The sequence below is a fragment of the Marmota monax genome, unplaced genomic scaffold (assembly GCF_021218885.2).
Source record: "Marmota monax isolate L192 unplaced genomic scaffold, Marmota_monax_Labrador192_F-V1.1 WCK01_AAM20220418_F8-fsc00188, whole genome shotgun sequence".
NCBI classification, from domain to species: Eukaryota; Metazoa; Chordata; class Mammalia; order Rodentia; family Sciuridae; genus Marmota; species Marmota monax.
In genome coordinates this window covers 2,979,522-2,999,303 of record NW_026692655.1, presented here as the reverse complement: position 1 = coordinate 2,999,303, position 19,782 = coordinate 2,979,522, and the positions used below count along the sequence as shown (strand labels likewise).

Below are 19,782 nucleotides of genomic sequence, written 5' to 3'. Positions count from 1 at the left end.
CTGTGGAGTAATAGAAGTGTTGCTTATGAATAGTCCCTGAAAGGTCTTTCTCTAGTCTTTCCTTGTTGTTTTTGTCTCTTAAGTCCGTGAGGCTGGTGAGCAAGGTGATATTGAGCCCCGAAGAATTGTGAGACATCCTGATAGTCACCAACTCTTCATTGGCAACCTGCCTCATGAAGTGGACAAATCAGAACTTAAAGATTTCTTTCAAAGTAAGTTATTTAGTTTTAACCACTACTTAATCTAGTGTAGCACCGTCCAGTAGAAATAGTGGAGCTGCATACATAATTTTAAGTTTTCTAGTAGTCATGTTAAAGTAAAAAGAAATCATTTCAAAATATAAATATATGAGGAGATGGGCATAGTGGCACGTGCTTGTAATCCCAGTAGCTTGGAAGGCTGAGGCATAAGGATCTCTAGTTCAAAGCCAGCCTCAGCATCTTAGTGAAGAAGCAACTTGGTGACACCCTGTCTCCATGTGACTCAGGGGTAAAGCACCCCTGGGTTCAATCTCCTGTACCTGTTCCTGCAAAAACAAAAAATCAGGTACAGATTAAGCTTCCTTAAATCTGAAAATCCAAAATGCTCTTAAGCTTGGCATGGTGGTATACACCTAAAATCCTAGTGACTTGTGAGGCTAAGGTAACAGAATCCTAAATTGAAGGCCAGTGTTAGCATCTTAGCAAAACCCTGTCTGAAAATAAAAAAGGGCTGGGGTGTGACTAAGTGGTAGAGCACCCTGGATTGAGTCCCCAGTACTACCAAAAGTTTTTGTTTGTTTGTTTTAAATATCTTTATTTATTTATTATTTTTATGTGGTGTGGAGGATCGAACCCAGTGCCCCACATGTGTGAGGCAAGTACTCTACCACTGAGCCACAGCCCCAGGCCCCAGAAAGTTTTTTAAAAAGGCATCTGGAATCCTCTAAAACCTGACTCTTGCGTGTCAACATTATGCCACAGATGAAAATTTCCACGCCTGGGGCTGGGGATACAGCTCAGTTGGTAGAGTGCTTGTCTTGCATGCACAGGCCCTGGGTTCAATCCCCAGCACCACCAAAAAAAAAAAAAAGAAAAAGAAAAAAAAATCCACACTTGACCTCATGTGTTAAGATTTGGATTCCATCCCTCAAATATCTTTTATACATTTATAAATGTTTCATAATAAACGAAAATCTGAAATCTTTTGTTCTTAGGCATTTCAGATAAGGGATACTCAGCCTGTGTTTTGCTTTCCTTTTTTATTTTTTTAAAATACTAATTCTGAAATCCAGTGTGTATTTTACACTCAAGGTACATGTCCATTTGGACTAGATATATTTGAGGTGCTCAGTGTCTAGTGATACTGAACAGTGTACATCTAACATTTAAGAGGGAACTTTCTGCTAATACATTATTTGAAAATCTGTTTCACTTGCAGATTATGGGAATGTGGTGGAGCTGCGCATAAACAGTGGTGGAAAATTACCCAATTTTGGTTTTGTTGTATTCGATGATTCTGAGCCTGTTCAGAAAGTTCTTAGTAACAGAGTAAGCAGTTTTTTATCTTGATTTCTTCCTTTTTTTATGTTTGAAGTATAGGTATGTTTTGGTTCTTTAAAGTGTATTCATCCTTAAGCTGTGTCTTTATATGTAAAATGTAATTTATTCCATCATGTTTAACCCATTAAGACCTGTCTGGGAATTGTACTTGGAGATTACTCCTTCTTTGGGGTTAACCATAGATGTATCTTGCCTTTTCTTCATTTTATTGCATAGGTAGAAGTCTGCTGCTGTGCTCTCTTCAATAATGTTTTGTGAGTACAGAAATAGTTTATGCAACATTGATCACTATGTTATGTTGTAATATAGCACAGTGGTTTAAAGCTTATATTTCCCAGACAGGAGGCCGTGGATTACGTTCCTTTTCTCCCATTCACTAGTGCAGTGACCCATAGACTTACTCTTGTCACTTGTAAGGGACAAGTGTCTTAACTTCCCTGGCCTTTAATTTGCTAGTGTTTAGAATTTTATTTGCCTCAGTATAATGACATTTTTTTGAGATGAGAATGTACTTAGAATAAATATGTATAGTACCATCTCTGCATATTCTATGATGAAGTTTTAGCCTAAGCCTCTAAATCCATGGAGAAGGTGGCAATTCATTTGTATTATCCTGTTTAGGATTTGTTAAGTAAATATAATGACAATTACTTATGTTGTTTAATTTGGCTTTTTTTAACTAGCCTGCCTACCTTACCACATTTCCATGCTTTTGTTAACAGGAAAATATGTTGTCTGAGCTTAAAACAAAAATTGATTGCAAGAACTTGACTGATTTGTAAGCTTCTGGTTCTTTATGGTAGCGTCATTTTACTTTTGGTAGGTGTAGTTCATAAGCGCTGAGTCTGGTTACCTTGATTTCTTCCAGCCAATCATGTTCAGAGGTGAAGTCCGACTGAATGTGGAAGAGAAGAAGACTCGAGCTGCTCGGGAAGGGGACCGTCGAGATAACCGCCTGCGGGGACCTGGAGGCCCTCGAGGTGGGCTGGGCGGTGGAATGAGAGGCCCTCCCCGTGGAGGCATGGTGCAGAAACCAGGATTTGGAGTGGGAAGGGGGATTGCTCCACGGCAGTGAATTGCTCTTCACTGGTCTTCATGAAGCATAAAAACCCCAGCTTCTGCAGAATGGTGAATTTCTTCAACCAGCCTTTGTTATCTTGGAGTATGATGATCCTAGTCTTATAAACTGCTTAAGTTTGTACAATTTTACTTCTTTTTGTGTTAATGGTGTGTGCTCCTTCCCTTTTCCCTTCTCCTGGCCTTTTAGTCCTTCACTTCCAGTTTTGTGGAACGCTATTTTAGGAGTAACGAATTTTTAAAGAAGAAAAAACGAAAAGACTGAATTTCCTTGCTTACTTTGCATATACAGACTGGAATTTTTTTTTTTTTTAAACAGCCATTTCCCCAAAGGAATGTGTCTTGCTTATTACTGACATTTGGTATGTTTCATTCATTGGAATATTTCTTACTTATTTTCTACATGTTTCAAAACCTGTGAGGAATGCAGGATTTGATAAGCATTTTGGAGGCAGGAAAAATCCAAATTGTTTATTCTTTGAGAGTTACGACTACCTTCTGATGTGGAAAAATTGCCATTGGAAAATTTGACATTTGATTCTCCCTGATGTGGTTAAAAACTGAATAAAAGGTGTTAATAGAACTTTTTTCTTTTGATATGTGATCACAAAATAATTCTAAAACCTACTGTTTTTACCATTGAAATTTAAATTGTGAGATAGGTTTTAAATGTCTAGAATGCAATTAATAGGCTTTTCTTGAACTGTTAGATTCTTTTGAAGTAGAGTTTTTTCATGTTTCATTTGTATTTGTTTAAAAAAAAAAAAGAAGAAAAATCCCCCCAACCAAATAACAACCAGAGCAAAAACTGTTGTGCCTTCTATTTATCTTTGGTTCCAATCTTGGCAGTTGTTTAAAGAAAAATAATAATAAAAAAAAATTAGATTTGTTTTATTAGGTTCAGAGTATGTGGGGAATTGTGGAGTTCCTCTTTTCATCACCTTGTATGTCTTTTGTTAATATTTGTTATGCCTTATTCTAAAACTGAGTCTCAAACTGGAATGCCTTGGAGGACAGATACTTTTGTAGAGGTCGTTTGACCTAAATAGTTAAGCATTTGTATTAAGTTTTATTTTGATATCTAATCAGATTCTTAATCATAGCCCATAAGAAGGAATGCAACTTTAATATTGGACTTTGCTGATGTGTTTAGTGTCTGCAATTTTTTTTCTTTAAATCATAGCCATATGGTAAATTTTCTATTTTGTTATGGTTCTCTTTTATTGATGGGCATGCAGTGGGTGTTTCTTGGAAATGGCCAATTTTTATTAAAATATTTCTGGAAGAAAATTTAATCTGGCAATATAGACTAATAATACTCATTTTATATAGTATGTTATCTGTTGAGTGCTGTGTGTGAGGTGGGTGAAGGTTTTGTTTACATGTGTGAGACAAGCCTTTATATTGGTAACTTGTTATAATTAGGGCAACCAGGTTAGTCAAATTTAGTTTATTTACTCTTAACAGTGTTCATGCTTAGGACTTTTCATTTGAGGATAACATAGAAATAGCAGTTTTGTTTCACCATTGCTGAGAAATTGTAGATTTTTTTGTGAACAGGTTAGTTAAGACTGAAGTGATGTTATCAATTTAGTCTCCATACCTCAGCTATTTGAAAATTGCCATCATCTCCTTCACATAAAGAAATTTATGTAACCGAGTTACGTGCCTGTTTTGTGGATCATTTTAAGTAACTCTTTGATAATCACTTTATTTGGCCCAGATTAGTGATAATTGGAAAGAAATCAACTTGCAAATTCATAGCTTATATTAAGCTTTTGATTAAAAAAAAAGCTTTAAATTGGCAGTAACTTCAAGGTCATAAATTAAAGATAGCTTAGAAATTACTTTTTATAATTGAGTACAAAGTTGTGCATTTAAAAAAACAAGTTCCTATTAATTGGAAGTTTAAGGGCACTAACTTGATATAGTTATTTCTTGAGTTAGTGCTGTTAGTACATCCTGGAGAGCATTTGGAAATGTGAGATTTGGAAGGGTTGTGGGGGGCAATAACATACATTGGGTGGGGACCAAGGATACCAAATGTTTTGCAAAAGTAAAGCAATCCCATTGAGAACACTAATGGTCCCTACTCCTGTGGGTAAGTGGAACAGTGGGATTAGGGAAACTAGTGAAGGAAGTGAAATTCAGCCTCAGATAAATAATTAGGAAATGTAAATCTCTCTGAGGAATTAGAATAGCATCTGTTTTAAGTAATTAATAATTCCTATTTTTTGTACGGCCACGTGCATTTTGTGTGTGTGTGTGTGTGTGTGTGTAAATGAATGTTTAAATGGGGAGAGGTATAGCAATATGTGCTATATGGCTGCTTATAATGTTGCAAGGAATTGTTGCATAATCTCAGAAAACAAAAGTTGTTTCCTAAATAATTTCAAGTCATCAGAATTGGGATGGATGTGGGGTTTTGAATGGCATTGGATCTAAGAAATAGGATTTAGCATCATAGTTGACACTGTTAAGAATCCCAATACCATTATTTACATTATTGCTTACAGAATAAACATGAGAGCATAAAGATGCATGTATTGACACTGCTGGAAAGTTGAAGTGAAATACGTTGCTCTAAGATTTCTGTAGGCAGCAGCAGCTTATTACATAAAACTTTCAGATTTTAACGTACAAATTTTTATTTGTAGGAATAGCCCAATTCATAATACTTTGCTAATGAGCTTGAGATTTTTGACCCATAAATATTTTAACTGGGTGAATTTAATTTGGTTTGGTGTGTTTTGGTCTTTTAAGACCTGCTTGTTGAATATACATCTTGGGGGCTGGGGCTATAGCTCAGTGGTAGAGCACCTGCCTTGCATGTGTGAGGCATTGGGTTCAATCCTCAGCACCACATAAAAATAAATAAATACATTGTGTCCATCTACAACTAATAAATAAATAAATGGATAAATAATATGTAGATCTTGGCTTTTTAAAAATATTTTTATTTCTTAGTGAGATTGTATTCCTGTGTTCTTAAGTCTTTTGAGCTATTGTTAGGGAGTAGTGAAAAGGATAATCCAAAAATAATTATCTGATTGTGGATGACTGGATTACTACCACAGCATTAGTTTAATTGCACTTCAGTTTTAAGTTAGAAAACTTAATTCTCACATCTACTCTGTAGATTACATGGTGTTATCCTCAATAAAACAGATGGAAGAAATGGCATTAGAACAGGTAAATTATGAGGCCTTAAAAGTCATCTGTGTAGCAAGGAGCAGAATGACTTTCAAAATTGTTTTTTTCTGTAGAATCATGTTTACTTATTTATATTTGAATGGCATATTTAGTGAATAGGATTTCTATAATAAAATTACTACTATATGGAGACCTCAGTCTGAAATATATTCAGAACAAGTTTATCATTACTGTTCACTTACTTTAATGCAAATCAAATCATTGAACTTGGATTTAGGTCTTCTTTTGATATTTGCAGATTGTATAGTAACATAAAATAGTAAACTTGTTCTTAATTTTTTTTTTTTTTAAACTGGTGATTGAACACAGGGGCGCTTTACCACTGAGCTACATTCCCTGCCTTCTTATTTTTTTATTTGGAGCAGGTTCTTATTAAGTGGCTGAGGCTGGCCTTGAACTTGCATTTCTCCTGCCTCAGCCTCCTCACTTGCTAGGATTTTAGGCATGTACCATCATGCCTGACTGTTTCTGCATTTTTAAAAAATCTATTTGGATAATTCATTTGATATAAATTTGAAATCTGAATGTAGATGATCACAATATTTTTACTATAATTCAAGTGAGTTTATAATTGTTTTATACATACAATTGCCATTCTTGACACTTTTTTTCAGCCCTTTTTTGAAGACCCTTCTAGAATTTAGTGATTTAGTGGAAAATGTTGCACTTTATAGAAAGCGGTTAGTCTCAGTATGGAAATAATCTTTCCATGAAGTTTAGATTTGTAGGCAATGATTTATGCTGAATGACTTATTTGTTTTAAGTAAATGGTTGCTTTTGTCAAATCTACTGATCTGAAGATGTCGTTTCCGTTTTATTTTTGTGCTATTTAAAAGAATCTGCAGAACTGCATACAGATGAGATAATTTCTGACTTTAGTTCAACAATTTTTAACCTTGTAAAAGAAGGAATGTGGGGATTTTAGCTAACTTCTTATATACCAAAAGTAGTCAACAGGCAGTTGGAGACAGCCTTCCACAGTGCTTTAAAAACTGGGCAATGTCCTGTGTGGAATGGGGGAGCAGATGAAGGTTGCTGGTTCAATGATAGCCGTATGGCACTACAGACAGTGAAATAAGGAGTTCTGGTCTTAAAGTAATGCCATTTGGGGTTTATATTTGTTCACTTGATGTTGAGGTTCTAGGGACCACAGGTAGGCTTGTGAACTCTATAGTAAGGGAAAAATGGTGACACACTTGATAAAACTTTAATTCTGTACATTCTTAGTAGATATGTTTTTAGCTCAGAATAATAAATTAGACTGTCTTGCTCATGTTTTCATGTCACTGTCTGAAAGCATGACCTGAATGAGTGAAAAGTTGATTAGAAGTCACCTTTAACCAATTTTGGTTTTGATTATGTTTATGGCTTAAAATCAAGATTATATTCAATTCTGTTTATATTTTTTGAAAACTTTGTGGATAGTCTTTCTACTCCCTGGCTTCCAACTTGAGCCTGGTAGCTTTTTCTTTTTATTCCACTGTTAATTCTGTAAGTGTGATGTGGTTGGTTATAGTAATAACAGAAATGTTTAATACTTTGAAATATGGCCAGTCACAGGTTTGCAAGGGATGGGTGGTACAGCATGTGTTAGGATTTTTTTTTTTTTAAAGCAAGTTTAAAGTATTTATCAATTCATTTTGAAATACTTTAGCAAGTATTTGTTTTTCAGGAATCCACTTAAGAGATGTTTGCCTATATTTTTGGTAGTAATTAGAGGGAAGATTGTATCAATCTGGGCAGAAACAATTTCAACTGTTGCTGCAATTAAAGCCATTTTGGTTGCTGGTATTTACCATGCTTTGATATTACCTGTTCTACTTTGGATTTGTTCACATTTTAAAATTTTGTTGTGAAGATTGTGTATGCACTGAATGAAGACACCATGAAGCTGGCATAGGAAAGAAGAGGGTGGGCTTGCTTGCTCTTGCTCGTTCTCTTTCTCTTTACAGTTGGGTGCACATTTAACTAGAGTAGCTTGTAGGACATGTTTTAAAAATAAATTCATGTATAAGTAGATGTTAGAGATATTGAAGGGAGGGTTGAACTAAAGTAGCCTTTAGCTAATGGAATAGGAATTATTTGTGATTTATATGGAACAACATTTTTAAGTGAGGAAAAATCAGAATATTATCTTGGTTTTTCTCTCCCCCCCCCCCCCCCAGTTCTGAATCTCTCCAACAGGAAAGACTTAAGACTTCTGTAGTTTTTCAATCATAGAAAAACATTGTTAGTGCTGGAAAGGCTTAATACATGATTTTTCCAACTCCTCCATTTTACAGATGATACAGATGGCTCAGAGGATTGGTCAGTACGGTTCCTAATATGCTTGTAGAAGAAATATGGAGAATCTTCAGGGATCACCAGTCCAGGTTCCCTGTAGGAAGGCCAGAGCTGCTAAAGTTCAGGATGTGGGAAGAGAAGGGAAGGCACCACATTTTATTTGCTTACTCAGTTCACCCTTCAGTCTAGTTTTCATACCCAGGTTTTCTCTCTCTCTGTGTGTGTGTGTGTGTGTGTGGTGTTTTTCTTCCTTTTAGAACTGGCTTCATGCCCAGCTCTAGCAGGGTCTGTTGTCTAAGGACATTAAAAACTTTTGCTTCCCTCAGGGATGGGTTTACTACTAGCTCTCTCAGAAAGCTATTGGGTATCCTAATATTTTAATAGCTGAAACTCAGCTGTAATTTTCTCCTAAAATCCTTCAGCATTTTGTATTCTGTACATTGTGGTGCTTTTCCACCTTGTATTGTTATAACTGTAAGCTCCTAGGGGGCAGCAATTTGGCCTTAGGCATATACCCTGTTTAGTGCCTGGCAGTGCCATATGTGTATCAGGGTCCTAATACTCCTTTCCGGTTATTTCTCTCATTCTTTATAGAAATGATGCTCCAGTATGCTGAACTGCTTGTGGTCCCCCTAATCAGCTTGGCCTTGCTAATTCCCTGGCTGTAGTGCCTTTTCTCCTTGAATACATTTTTGCATCTGTACCCTGGACCCCAGTCTGCCATCAAAGTAATTTTTATCAAAGTTCAGTTCCGGAGGTCCCCTTCTCCCCCCCCCCACCCCCCCACCCCCAGCAAAAAAAAATTTGTATCAAAAATAGGGAATCCCTTTTGGGGACTGATGTATCCAGGATTCAAAATGAGGAACAGATTTGTTCTCATGTTTCCCTTTCATTTTGTCCTCTCTCTTTAAATTTTATGTGAAATTTCCATATAAAATTTCAGAAAATGTATTTTCCCCCTTTGGAATTAGCATGGGTATGTGTGTACAGATGTTTAGTAAATATACTTTTATATACATGTATCACAGAAAATTTACATTCCATCTTCAAACTGCAGAAATTCTGACCTTCATTTTTAAAGTGTTCCTAGAACACTTGATACCTTTCTCATGGTTTATAACTTAACTCCTTAAACCTAGAGTTAGAATTATATCTGTTTACTACCTTGTTAGACTATAAGCTCCTAGAGGACAAGGACTGGGGAATTAATTCCTATATTTCTAATTATAGGAAGGTACAGTGACTTATTCTAGAAGTCCTAAATAACAATTTAATTTTCAGTTTTCATTCTTAAAAGCAAAGAATGCCTGGAGGTAGTCTTGAGTGCACTAAATTTTAGGCACTGTGACATTTCAGTAGGGGAAAATGTTGGAAATTTGGAGGGGATGGGGAGGAAGTCACTGGCTGTATTGAGCTTCTTCCATTCCTGGTGTTGGTATTTTTAGCCATTGTATCAGATTGTCCCTGATCTATCCCAATGCCGGATTTCCACACAAAATGATTTTGTTCCTTCATTGCTCTTCATTCATAACATGGCCTATCCTACACATGAGTCGTCTGCTTCCCTTTTTGTTAACTCCTTACATCCAGTCTCCAGCTAAGTCCTCTATCATTCTACCTCAGTAGTCTTTCACATCTCTCCTCACGTAGGTAATTTCAGTAGTTTTTAGCTCCACATTATCTCTTCTTACTCCAGCTTATTTTATACACAATATTAGATTCATCTTACCAAAGCCTAGCTCTGACCATGTATCCCACCCACTTGTGTGTTCTATCTCCCCCACTAGACTGTAAGCTCCTTACGGGCAGGACCTGTGTCTAGAGTCATCTTTGTTATCCCCCGTAGCACCTACCAATAAATATTTCTTGAATGAACAAATGAATTCTCATTTCTCAGCATAAAGCTTGTCTAAAGTGAAATGTTTCCAGGTTATACATAAGTTTTTCTCTGGGTAACTGCAAGACTTCAAAAGTTTTCTCACATGAATTTGATCTGATGATAACAATTATGACTTAACCACAGAAAATTTCAGAAAACTTTAATTTTTTTCCATTGGAATCAGCATGGATATGTGTATGGATGGTTCAATAAATATACTTTTATATACATGTATCACAGAAATTTTACATTCCATCTTCAAACTGCAGAAATAGATTTTTTTACAAGCCAAAAAATAACTGCCATAACTTTTATGACTCCATGCAAAAAAGGGAAGAGTAAGGGGCCAAAGGGAATTGGTTGTTCAAGGTTGAATGTCCAATAAGAAGTAAAAATGTTACATTAAGGAAGCGATTGCTTAACACGCTGCTTAAGGTGGTAGCCAAACAAATCCTTAACTGCAGCATTAAGGCCATACCAAGTTTATACATATATACAAAGAAATTTCCATATAAAAGACACTGTCACATTTTCTTCTGGGAAAGGTTGAAGAACTTCTTGAGTATTAATTCTGACCCAATTTTCCATACCAGTTAAGATGCCCCCAGGCTGCTACTTTTAAATCTACTTCGGCTACCTGTTTATAGAGTTGCTGCTATATGGGCTTGTGATTTTTCTGGTCTCATGTTGGAAGTATGAATCGTCTCTTCTGTGAACGCGTGATCAGGTACTTTAAGCTGAACTCAGTGCCCAGCCAAGCATATTTCTTGCATCTCCTCCCAGAAGTACATGGAATCACAGTATAGTAACTTTTTTTTTTTTTTCCGGCGACACAACATCTTTGTATGTGGTGCTGAGGATCGAACCCGGGCCGCACGCATGCCAGGCGAGCGCGCTCCCACTTGAGCCACATCCCCAGCCCCGTCAGTATAGTAACTTGTGGGCGTCATACCTGTAACAGATTTCATAGCCATGTAAACACTGTCCTAAAGAATTACACAATGCCCTTCTGTTCTTTGGGGTTAAAATAACTTCACTTGAATAATGGACAACTAAACTAGAGTTAGGTTTCAAGAAATATCCCATGTTGAAATTTAATTTCTGATATTTATGCTTTGTATTTCATGACATGTTAAAATTGGAGAAAAAAATGTGAAGTAGCTCAGAGAAAAATCACCTGGAATTTGCTTTTCTGCCTAAACAAACCAGGGAACTATTAAGACAAGGGGTAGTTTTGTGCAAATACCTGAACAGGTAAAATGGGGACTTCCAGCTATGCAGAAGTCACTTGCTTTGGCAAGATTTGGGTGGGACTCAGATTGCACACTTTGGTTCTGTTGGCAGAAACCAGCCCATCTTAAATTGGTGGAATGCATTCTGAGTCGAAATGAAAATTGAAACGTTTCTAAATCTAGGATAAATTATGTAAATAAAATAACCCTTTTTCCCAATGGCTGAATTAGAGCATTTATTTTACAATGTTATAACTCAATTTGGAATGTTTTGAATCAATCTGATTTAATTTTTGATTTGGAAGTACTGTACTTTGAACACATGCAAAACTCGTAGTCATTGCATTCCTGTCACGCACCACTCTTTCAAATGATACTAGTTATATACACTGCAGCAGTTTGCATCTGTTCTGAATATGGTGGTTTAGCCAACAGGTCTGTTGTAATATTGAGACAATGAGACTAGAATATCCTTGGGATCATAAGAGAGCTTAAATTTATTAGGAGAGGTGTTTTTTTTTTTTTTTTTTTTTTCCCCACTGTGTGGTTCATTTTGCCTATTTCACATCTATAGCTGCTGAGTTTTTTTAGCTGTATTTTTTTTTCCCAATTTTTCAAACTTACTTGAAGGTCTCTGAGATAGGCCCCTACTATATTTGTTTTTTGAAAGTAGAACTCAGATGTAAAAGACTTTTATAGAGAGCTTGCTAGCATGCACAAGAATCCCAGGGAGTAGGCATTTCATCCATGTCCAATATAAGAAGTAGCAGGATGGGTCCCTTTGGAATTCACTCATTTCATTTTAACTTGTTAGTGCTGAAAATATTATAATGACTTAGGTATTGGAAGATTGAACTATTAAAATATGAAGTATGAATTTTAAATACTCTGAAATGCCCTATGGGAATGTCCTTTTTTTTCTGCTTTCATAATATTCAGGCTAAATTGGCATGTTGAACATGGTATGCACTTTCAAATGAGGTAGAAACATATCTAACATGGAAAAGGTTGAGTTTCCCAAACTGATTGTTTGATATGTAAGCACCAGTTTTCAAAAAGATTGGGGGTCAATCTTTTATTTACTAGGGTAGATAATACTAAGCTTTCCCCAAAATATTCTTTCTAGATTTGCTTACTGTAAAAGGCTATTCCTTCTACCTGTTTGCACTAGCAATGACTTGGTAAAACTCAACTACACTTAATCTCTATTTCTACTAATCATGTCTTTTTTTTTTTTTTCTTTTTTTATTTATGGACTAATTACAAGCTTTGAATAGAGAGGCTTTTGGGTTGAGGGGAGGAATTTCAGATGCAAGCTGAAGGTTAAGAGACATTCAAGGTTACACTTTTTCTCAAGGTCTACTCTGTTACACATAACAGATCCAACAAAAGATAACATTTGAACCACAAGCTCCCCTTTAGAAATTCCTTCATTGTACTAAGTGGTAAGTAACTCTGGGAATAACTTTCACAATTAATGTAGAAATGGGAGCTGAGTATAGAACCATGACTTTACAACTAACTCCCCCTCCCCACACACATATACAATGTCAAGTCTTGTTGGGTTTAGCGGATGCCCTTGAAAGTGTAAATTGCTACTGGGTACCATATATACTTATGAGAGAAAGGAAAAGGTAGGTTCCTCTAAGAGAAGAACAGAAAAATCTGAACTGGGTAGAAGTGTCAACTAGTAAGGGACAGAATGAGCTGCTCTGCTCATGAAGAAATACTCTGCCACTGAGAACTGCTACAGTGAGTCCTAAAAGGATTCCTATTGAAGCATGTTTCAATGTACTCCAAATGTATCTTTCCCAACCTGTCTCCCATTCATTACACTGGAGCCAAGTGTATAATCACTGCCTTGTCTGTGCCCCTTATTTTTTACCACAATATTTTTGCTCATGCTATATTATCTCTGCCTGGAAATCCACTGTCCCTATCTGTCAAAACCCCTCTCTCTTCCTTACTGGGGATTGAATCCAGGGATGTTTTACCACTGAGCTATATCACCAGCCCTTTTTTTAAATTTTGATACAGGGTCTCCCCAAGTAGTCCAGGTTGACCTCAAACTTTGTTATCTTCCTGCCTTAGCCTCCCCAGGGACTAGTATTATAGATGAGAGTCTGTTTCAGCTCTCTTATTTTTCATTTTTTTTTTGGGGGGGGGTACTAGGATTGAACCCGGGGGTGCTTTACTACTTGCTACACCCCTAGCCTTTTATTTTTAAATTTTCAGATGTTTCCCTAAATTGCTGAGGCTGTCCTCAAACTTGAGATCCTGCCTCAGCTTCCCAAGGCACTGGGTAATATTATAGACCTGTGCCACTGCACCCAACTCTCTTCTGTTCTTTTAAGTTAACTGCTCAGATGGCCTTGCAACATGCTGATTTATTTTCTGCCTGCTTCATGGCACTCTGCTTTCTGTTACATACTTCATGCATTCCTTGTTCATAATTACTGGTACTTTTATATTATAGGAAAGTAGTAGGCTGTGTTTTATTCTGATGTCATGTTTTTTATGACAGAAATTTAATGAAAAAGGTGGAAGCTTTGAAGAGGCAGATGTGGGGAGGTTAAAAAACAGATTAAAAAACTGGACAATATTTCATATGATTGAATATGTTCTAGTGCGGATATGACACTAACTTTGGAGATGTCCCTGTGCACATTTCAACTCAAAAGGCCTATTTGCTTTCCCCAGGCTGAGACATTGTGAAAAATAATCCAAAAGTAAATGTATAAAAGTTGCCTGGAGACCCACTAAGCCAGCCAGTCTTGGGGCCCCTAGGGGGGATCCAGAGTACCCCTCGCCTCACCAATATTTAGAGCTGTACAGAGGGGTTCTAATCTGGCTTTCAGATTAGAAAGTGCTAAGACATTCCAGATATCACTATATTGTAACTCATGGTCCTGTCTTGCCAAAGATCAAACTTAATAGATGCAGCTTAAGAGAGACAGGTGAGGGCAAGTGGGTCCTAGGATACAGTGGTAGAAGCCTTGTCCCATGAACTGGACTGGGTAGTTTGTGCACATCAGGTTACCTAGGTGATACTTAGGTCAGAAACAGAAAGACCTGGAGACCAGCAGAAGCCATCTACTTAATTTTGTGTATGTATGGTTAGGGGGAGGGCTCTATTCACACATTTTCCTTCTTACTCCATTTTCCCAGCTGGTTGCTAGAGCTTGGATGGGAGTAAAGAGCGATTAGAAGTCCCTCCTTAATCTGGAATATTGGCCAGGCTGTCACTTTGAATATTATGTTTCAATAGTATCCCACACGAAAAGAAGGTCCCTTTTTACCTGAACACCTGCTTGGAGTAAATGACTAGGTAACTGCCCACTAGAAGTTATACCATTTAAAATGTCAGTAAGACCATGGTTAATTCATACAGTAAACTGGTGCTATGGAAAATTGGGAATTTGAGATCAAATATGCCATCGTCCAAGAAACCTTGGATTTGAGACATGACTTCTTTCCCCTGAACTCTCTCCCCCTTTTGTTAACACATCTCTCCCCAAATTTGTTATTTATACCCACATTACATCTTCATTCAAGTTCTGTAGTTAGGGATGATGCTCACTTTAATTCCTGTGCCTGTCGTTGTTTATAGTAGGTTCTTTATCTTGAGCGAATGTTCAAAGGGATTCTAGACTTAGGAAAGTCTTTCAGAGAAGGTGCAATCTTACCCTTGACTCCTAGGCCCATGCTTCTCTCATACAGGACTACAGATAATGGATGCTCTCAGTATCCTCCAAGTGCTACCCATTCCCTCCTGTCCTGGTGCTTACTCCTTTTATTCTTTATTCTACAATTGAAAAACTAGAGGATGCCTACATATTAACTCCAAATCTGTGCATCAAATACCAGATTAATAGGCCCTTAAACCTTGTAAGGTGGGCTGATCAATTTATGTTTCTGATCATGTTTGGAGAAAAAAAAGACAAAAGATTGGTTTGTTTGGTTCCTGATCAAGATGGTATTCATTAAGTTACTAGATTAAATTTTTGTATGTTGAACTGTCCTTGGTCAAATGAGTCCATACTTCTTTTATCAGCAGTTATAAGATTCAGTTAAATTAATAAATGTTTAATCCATATGACATAGTCAACTGGCACTTTGTTTCCTTGATTTTATACCCAGTTTGGGAAGACAAGGCTTTTCAGGTGATGACTTAGGGCAACAGAGGGGGAAAAGATTAGTTGAAGGTTAAAAACATATACATGGAAGAGGTAAGTTTAGGCCATTTGGCTTTCAAGACTTAGCTTTCTATGGTCTAGAGTCATGCCCAAACTTTTTTGGCAAGGTTTTGACTTGGGATAATTACCTTAAATTTTCATCAATGAATGGAAAATAAGGTCAAGGTCATGGTGGGAATTGTATAGAGACTAACATAAAACAGGTGCTCAGTAAAATATTGTGGCATTCAGATTTCCCAATCTTCCTAGTCTACATGTGATGACAGCCATTCTATCAGTAGAGCCTACTATGGTGCCTTCTACTCAGTTGATACTTGAATGCTAGCTATGGGGAAAAGGCATATCAGTGCTTGATAAGTGCAATCAGAGCTAGAATTTAGGTCTCTTAGTACTGAGCCCTGAGGCAAGCATGACATAATTCACCAGTGAGGAAATCTCTGGGGCAAGTCAGGGAATGTCACTAAACCCGCTGCTCTGCAGGGCAGATAGATTGGGGAGGAGGCCCCCAATCTGTTTGCTTGTTTTGGTACCGGGGATTGAACTCAGGGGCACTCCACCACTGAGCCACTTTCCCAGCCCTATTTTGTATTTTATTAGAGACAGGGTCTCACTGAGTTGCTTAGTGTCTCACAGTTGCTGAGGCTGGCTTTAAACTCATGATTCTCCTGTATCAGCCTCACAAGCCACTGGGATTACAGGCGTGTGCCCCTGTGCCCAGCTAGGCCTCCATTCTGAAGGACGGTTCTTGGATGACATCTTCTGATGGAGGAAGAGGACATAAGAATTTCAGAGAGAGACTGAGATGATAATGAGACTGCTTTGCAGTTTACACTGAGGAAGTGGGGCTAACATCCACTGTCATTTTGTTTAGATGACAGACCTGTGTTGTAACTATTATCCCCAAAGAAACCAAGCACCACAAAAGTCTTGCTCAATGAGGTCATGGGCCTGCAGTAGTTGCACCTCAGGCAGGCTTTGAGTGGGAAGCTGGTGCCTTTTCTACTGCATTAAGGAAACCACAAACCTTAGAGTCAGGGGGAAGTCCTTTTTGTGTGTGTGCAATAAAGTGATAACTGGAAAAGTGGAGTAGAAAAGCCTTTCAAGATCAAGTAATTCAATACTATTATTTACAGATGGGAAAACTAGACTGTAAGGGGAAAAACAGGAAGTGATTTTACTGTGACTGCCTCCATATTCACCATATGACGTAGTGTTTATCATTCCACTGTGTTTTATCATGCTTCTATCCATCCTAGTGGTCTTTAATGTCTGTTATTTGAATCTTTTGGGGGCAAAGAAGTAGCTATGTGAGGATGGGGAGTAAGGATGGGAAAAACTGGTTTCAAATAAGTTTGTCTTTTAATCAACTAATGAAAAATTTAAAAGGTCAAAACATTTTAATTCATTTTTAAACCAGGGATTGAGAAAAAGTTTTAGTCTGCAATATTTTAATGCCAGGGCCAGACAAGAGTGAGGGCCATTTGTCAAAGTGTCAACCATATAAACATCTGAAAGAAGTTCCATTGATATAAAGCATTCATATGTCTCTGTGGAAAGGATGGGAACAGTGTTTTCTGATTATAAGGAATATTTTTTTGAGCTACAGGAGTCCAGAAGCAATTTCAGGAACATTCCCAGGGTGAGATTTTGTGGGGAGGGTGGGAGAAAGCTGGCCCAGCACCAGCCACACCTGCTGTAATTTCATATTACTTAGTTTAGCTAATGGTATGAATTTAGACACACACACCCCCATGGTCTGAGGTGGCCCCACTTTTTCTGCTACTGCAACCAAAATAACAGGGATACACAGGGTGAAATATTCTTAAATCTCGTGGGAAGTTTCTTGTTATGATTAAGTTGTGGAGGGGGAAGCAGGCAGGGAGCAGACTTGGGGTCACTAGCGTTATTTCCCTCGGGACATCTCACGAGTTCTGCTCTGATGCAGTTTTTTGATTCTTCCAGAAGCTTGGGCAGAAAGAATTCAAAAAACTACCTTGGGAAATGGGTTCCAGCCTTTGTAGGACATATATGCTAAAATACCAGAGTGAAGTGGTGTCCTGATTTGTGACAAGAGTCTCAGGTGAGAAGCTGGACTCAGAGGCAAATCTCTCAGGGTTGTGAAATACCTGGCTCTCAGGGGAAAAGATTAAGACTGTGAACTTGAGGGCCCAAACTGACTTCTCTTTTAAAAATCTCCCCCTACCTATCTACCAGAATGCCTGGGAGGGGGTTTCAAACCTAGCACTAAAATAGAGAAATGACAAAATCCTTTACAACACGGTGCATACCTTTTCTCCTTTCTTTTAACCCATCAAAATGTCCAAAGTTTAGCTTTAGAAAATCTCCTTCAACTCCCATCTTTCCAGGAGAGTAAGCAGCCCAATAAGTAGCTTGCCTATAGTTCCATGTTGAGCCTGAGGTAATGCCAGAACAAGGAGCCACCTCTCACTGACCTCTATTTCACAAACCAGGTTACTGGGTTTCTGCAGTTGTGTAAGAAAGCAATTGAACTTGGAGAACTGCAGAGTCACTACAAGGTAACACAGGGAATTGCAGAAGGGGCCGGAAGTGGGAAAGGGAGGCCCACAGGCTTGGAAGCTACACGAAGCCAGCAGAGGTCTTTCATTCCCTGATTAGTTAGCTGTTACTGCTTTGTAGCTGGTTAATGGTCTTATGTAGAATGTAAATTTTATTGCTAGGCTCACTGAAGGGCATATTTTTGTCTTGCCATCCATCCTCTACGCTATGACTTTTTGACCCAGTGTGCCAATGGAAATTTTCCAGAGCAATGAAATTTCAAAATGAATGGGGCAAGAGAAGAAATAGAAACCTCAGCCTTAAACCAAACCCTCGTCTCCCTCAGAAATAAATCAGCATCTTCTGGCAGAACTTGGTTTCATAAAACAAGACGTGCAAAATGATGAAACAGGAAATACCAACAGAGAAGGAAGCAGAGGGAGGAGTAGGGGGAAAGGAAAAGAGGGAGAAGGGATGTTTGGGATGCTAACTGGGGAATCGTTAATGATCCTAAAAATTATTGGGCAATACTTTCTGCTTTGAAACTCATTTTGCTGTTCTGAAGAATGAAAAAGCACCTTAATTGTTGCTTTAAATAACCACACAGCTCCATCTAAATGGCACAGACTAGCACCCACGTAAGAGCAAAGCTATCTTGTGCAAAGCTGTCTCTATGGCTTAAGAAATCCTCTGGAAGCATCAGAATAACAGTTCAGTAGAGGTATCATCTAGTCTGGGCCCTCGAGAGTGGAGGGCACTCAGGATTGGGAGATGGTGGTAGGGTGCCCTTGTCCACATTGAAGTTCTGAAATCCTCAGCTGAGATAGTCAGATCCAAGTCACTGCTTCCCTTCTGTTAACGTTGGATTGGGGAGGGGGAGGTGTCATTTTAGAGCTTTCAAAAAGTTCTTTATTTCTGCAGGGATTTCAACCTATCCAAGGATGTTCCCTCTGTCCATTGGGACTTCAGGATACCAGGAGACCAAAGCTTTGCCAATATGTATAATTTTTCTTACGCTGATACAGTGGTTCTCAAGGGCAAACAACTCAACTAAAACAAGGGATATTTTTTTTTTATTCCTCCCTTTGAACATAAGCTCTTGTTCCTGGCTTCATAGAAGTGGAGGAACATTGGAAGCTTCTTGATTAATATTTCTGGAGTTGGTTTCTAAGGGGAGGGGCTTAGTGAAGGAAAAGAAGCCAAATTCTATTTTAAGAATGTACTTCCTGTCTGTCTGATTAGAAAAAAATTGGTTGGTTCATGAAGTAAAGATTCCATACATCATGGGGTAAAGGTCCTTTCACCCTTTCTCAACAGATCTTAGCAGCTTCTCAGAGTACAAATCACCTAGCTAGTAAGTCATGTAGGAAACATAACCCACAGAGAAAATACAGTCTTGCCTGTCTCTTCAGAGCTGGGGTGCAGGGTAGGTAGAAGGTGCAGAAGATGCTGGCTGAGTAAGTATGATAGCTTCCAGAGTGCTGTTCATTATCCCTGGTCCGGGCTTCTGGCCAGACTGGGAAATAGCTGCAAATCTCAGATCATGACCCCAGTCCTAAAGCTGATACAGACTGTACCACCACCAAGCACTCTGCTTGCCAGATTCTTCTTCTAAGAAGGCAGTTGCTATAGGCATAATGATAACCCCCTTCAGTTTCAGTATGTCTCAATTAAGGATCTAATTTTCACAAAGGATTATTATTAGGAGTGGTACCAGTTTGGCTAGAGCACTAACCTCCTCTATGCAATCTAATATCCTGGAGCCTTACAAAACACCATCTCTTTTATGATGCTCATGAAGATGTATATACTAAAGGAAAGGAACCATCTCTCATTAGTTTCTT

At 38.0% G+C, this 19,782-nt stretch overlaps 1 protein-coding gene across 2 annotated transcripts in view; it reads left to right on the top strand.

Annotated features, from left to right (window-relative positions):
* Positions 1-3,430, top strand: part of G3bp1 (G3BP stress granule assembly factor 1) — a 31,618-nt gene extending 28,188 nt beyond the window's left edge. For both annotated transcript variants that reach the window (XM_046446399.2, XM_058579912.1), the window contains exons 10-12: positions 84-212; positions 1,420-1,529; positions 2,410-3,430. In XM_046446399.2, the coding sequence (XP_046302355.1) occupies positions 84-212; positions 1,420-1,529; positions 2,410-2,616 (446 nt within the window). In that variant the 3' untranslated portion in view covers positions 2,617-3,430. The remainder of the gene's footprint in view (positions 1-83; positions 213-1,419; positions 1,530-2,409) is intronic.
* The last annotated feature ends 16,352 nt before the right edge of the window (positions 3,431-19,782 follow it).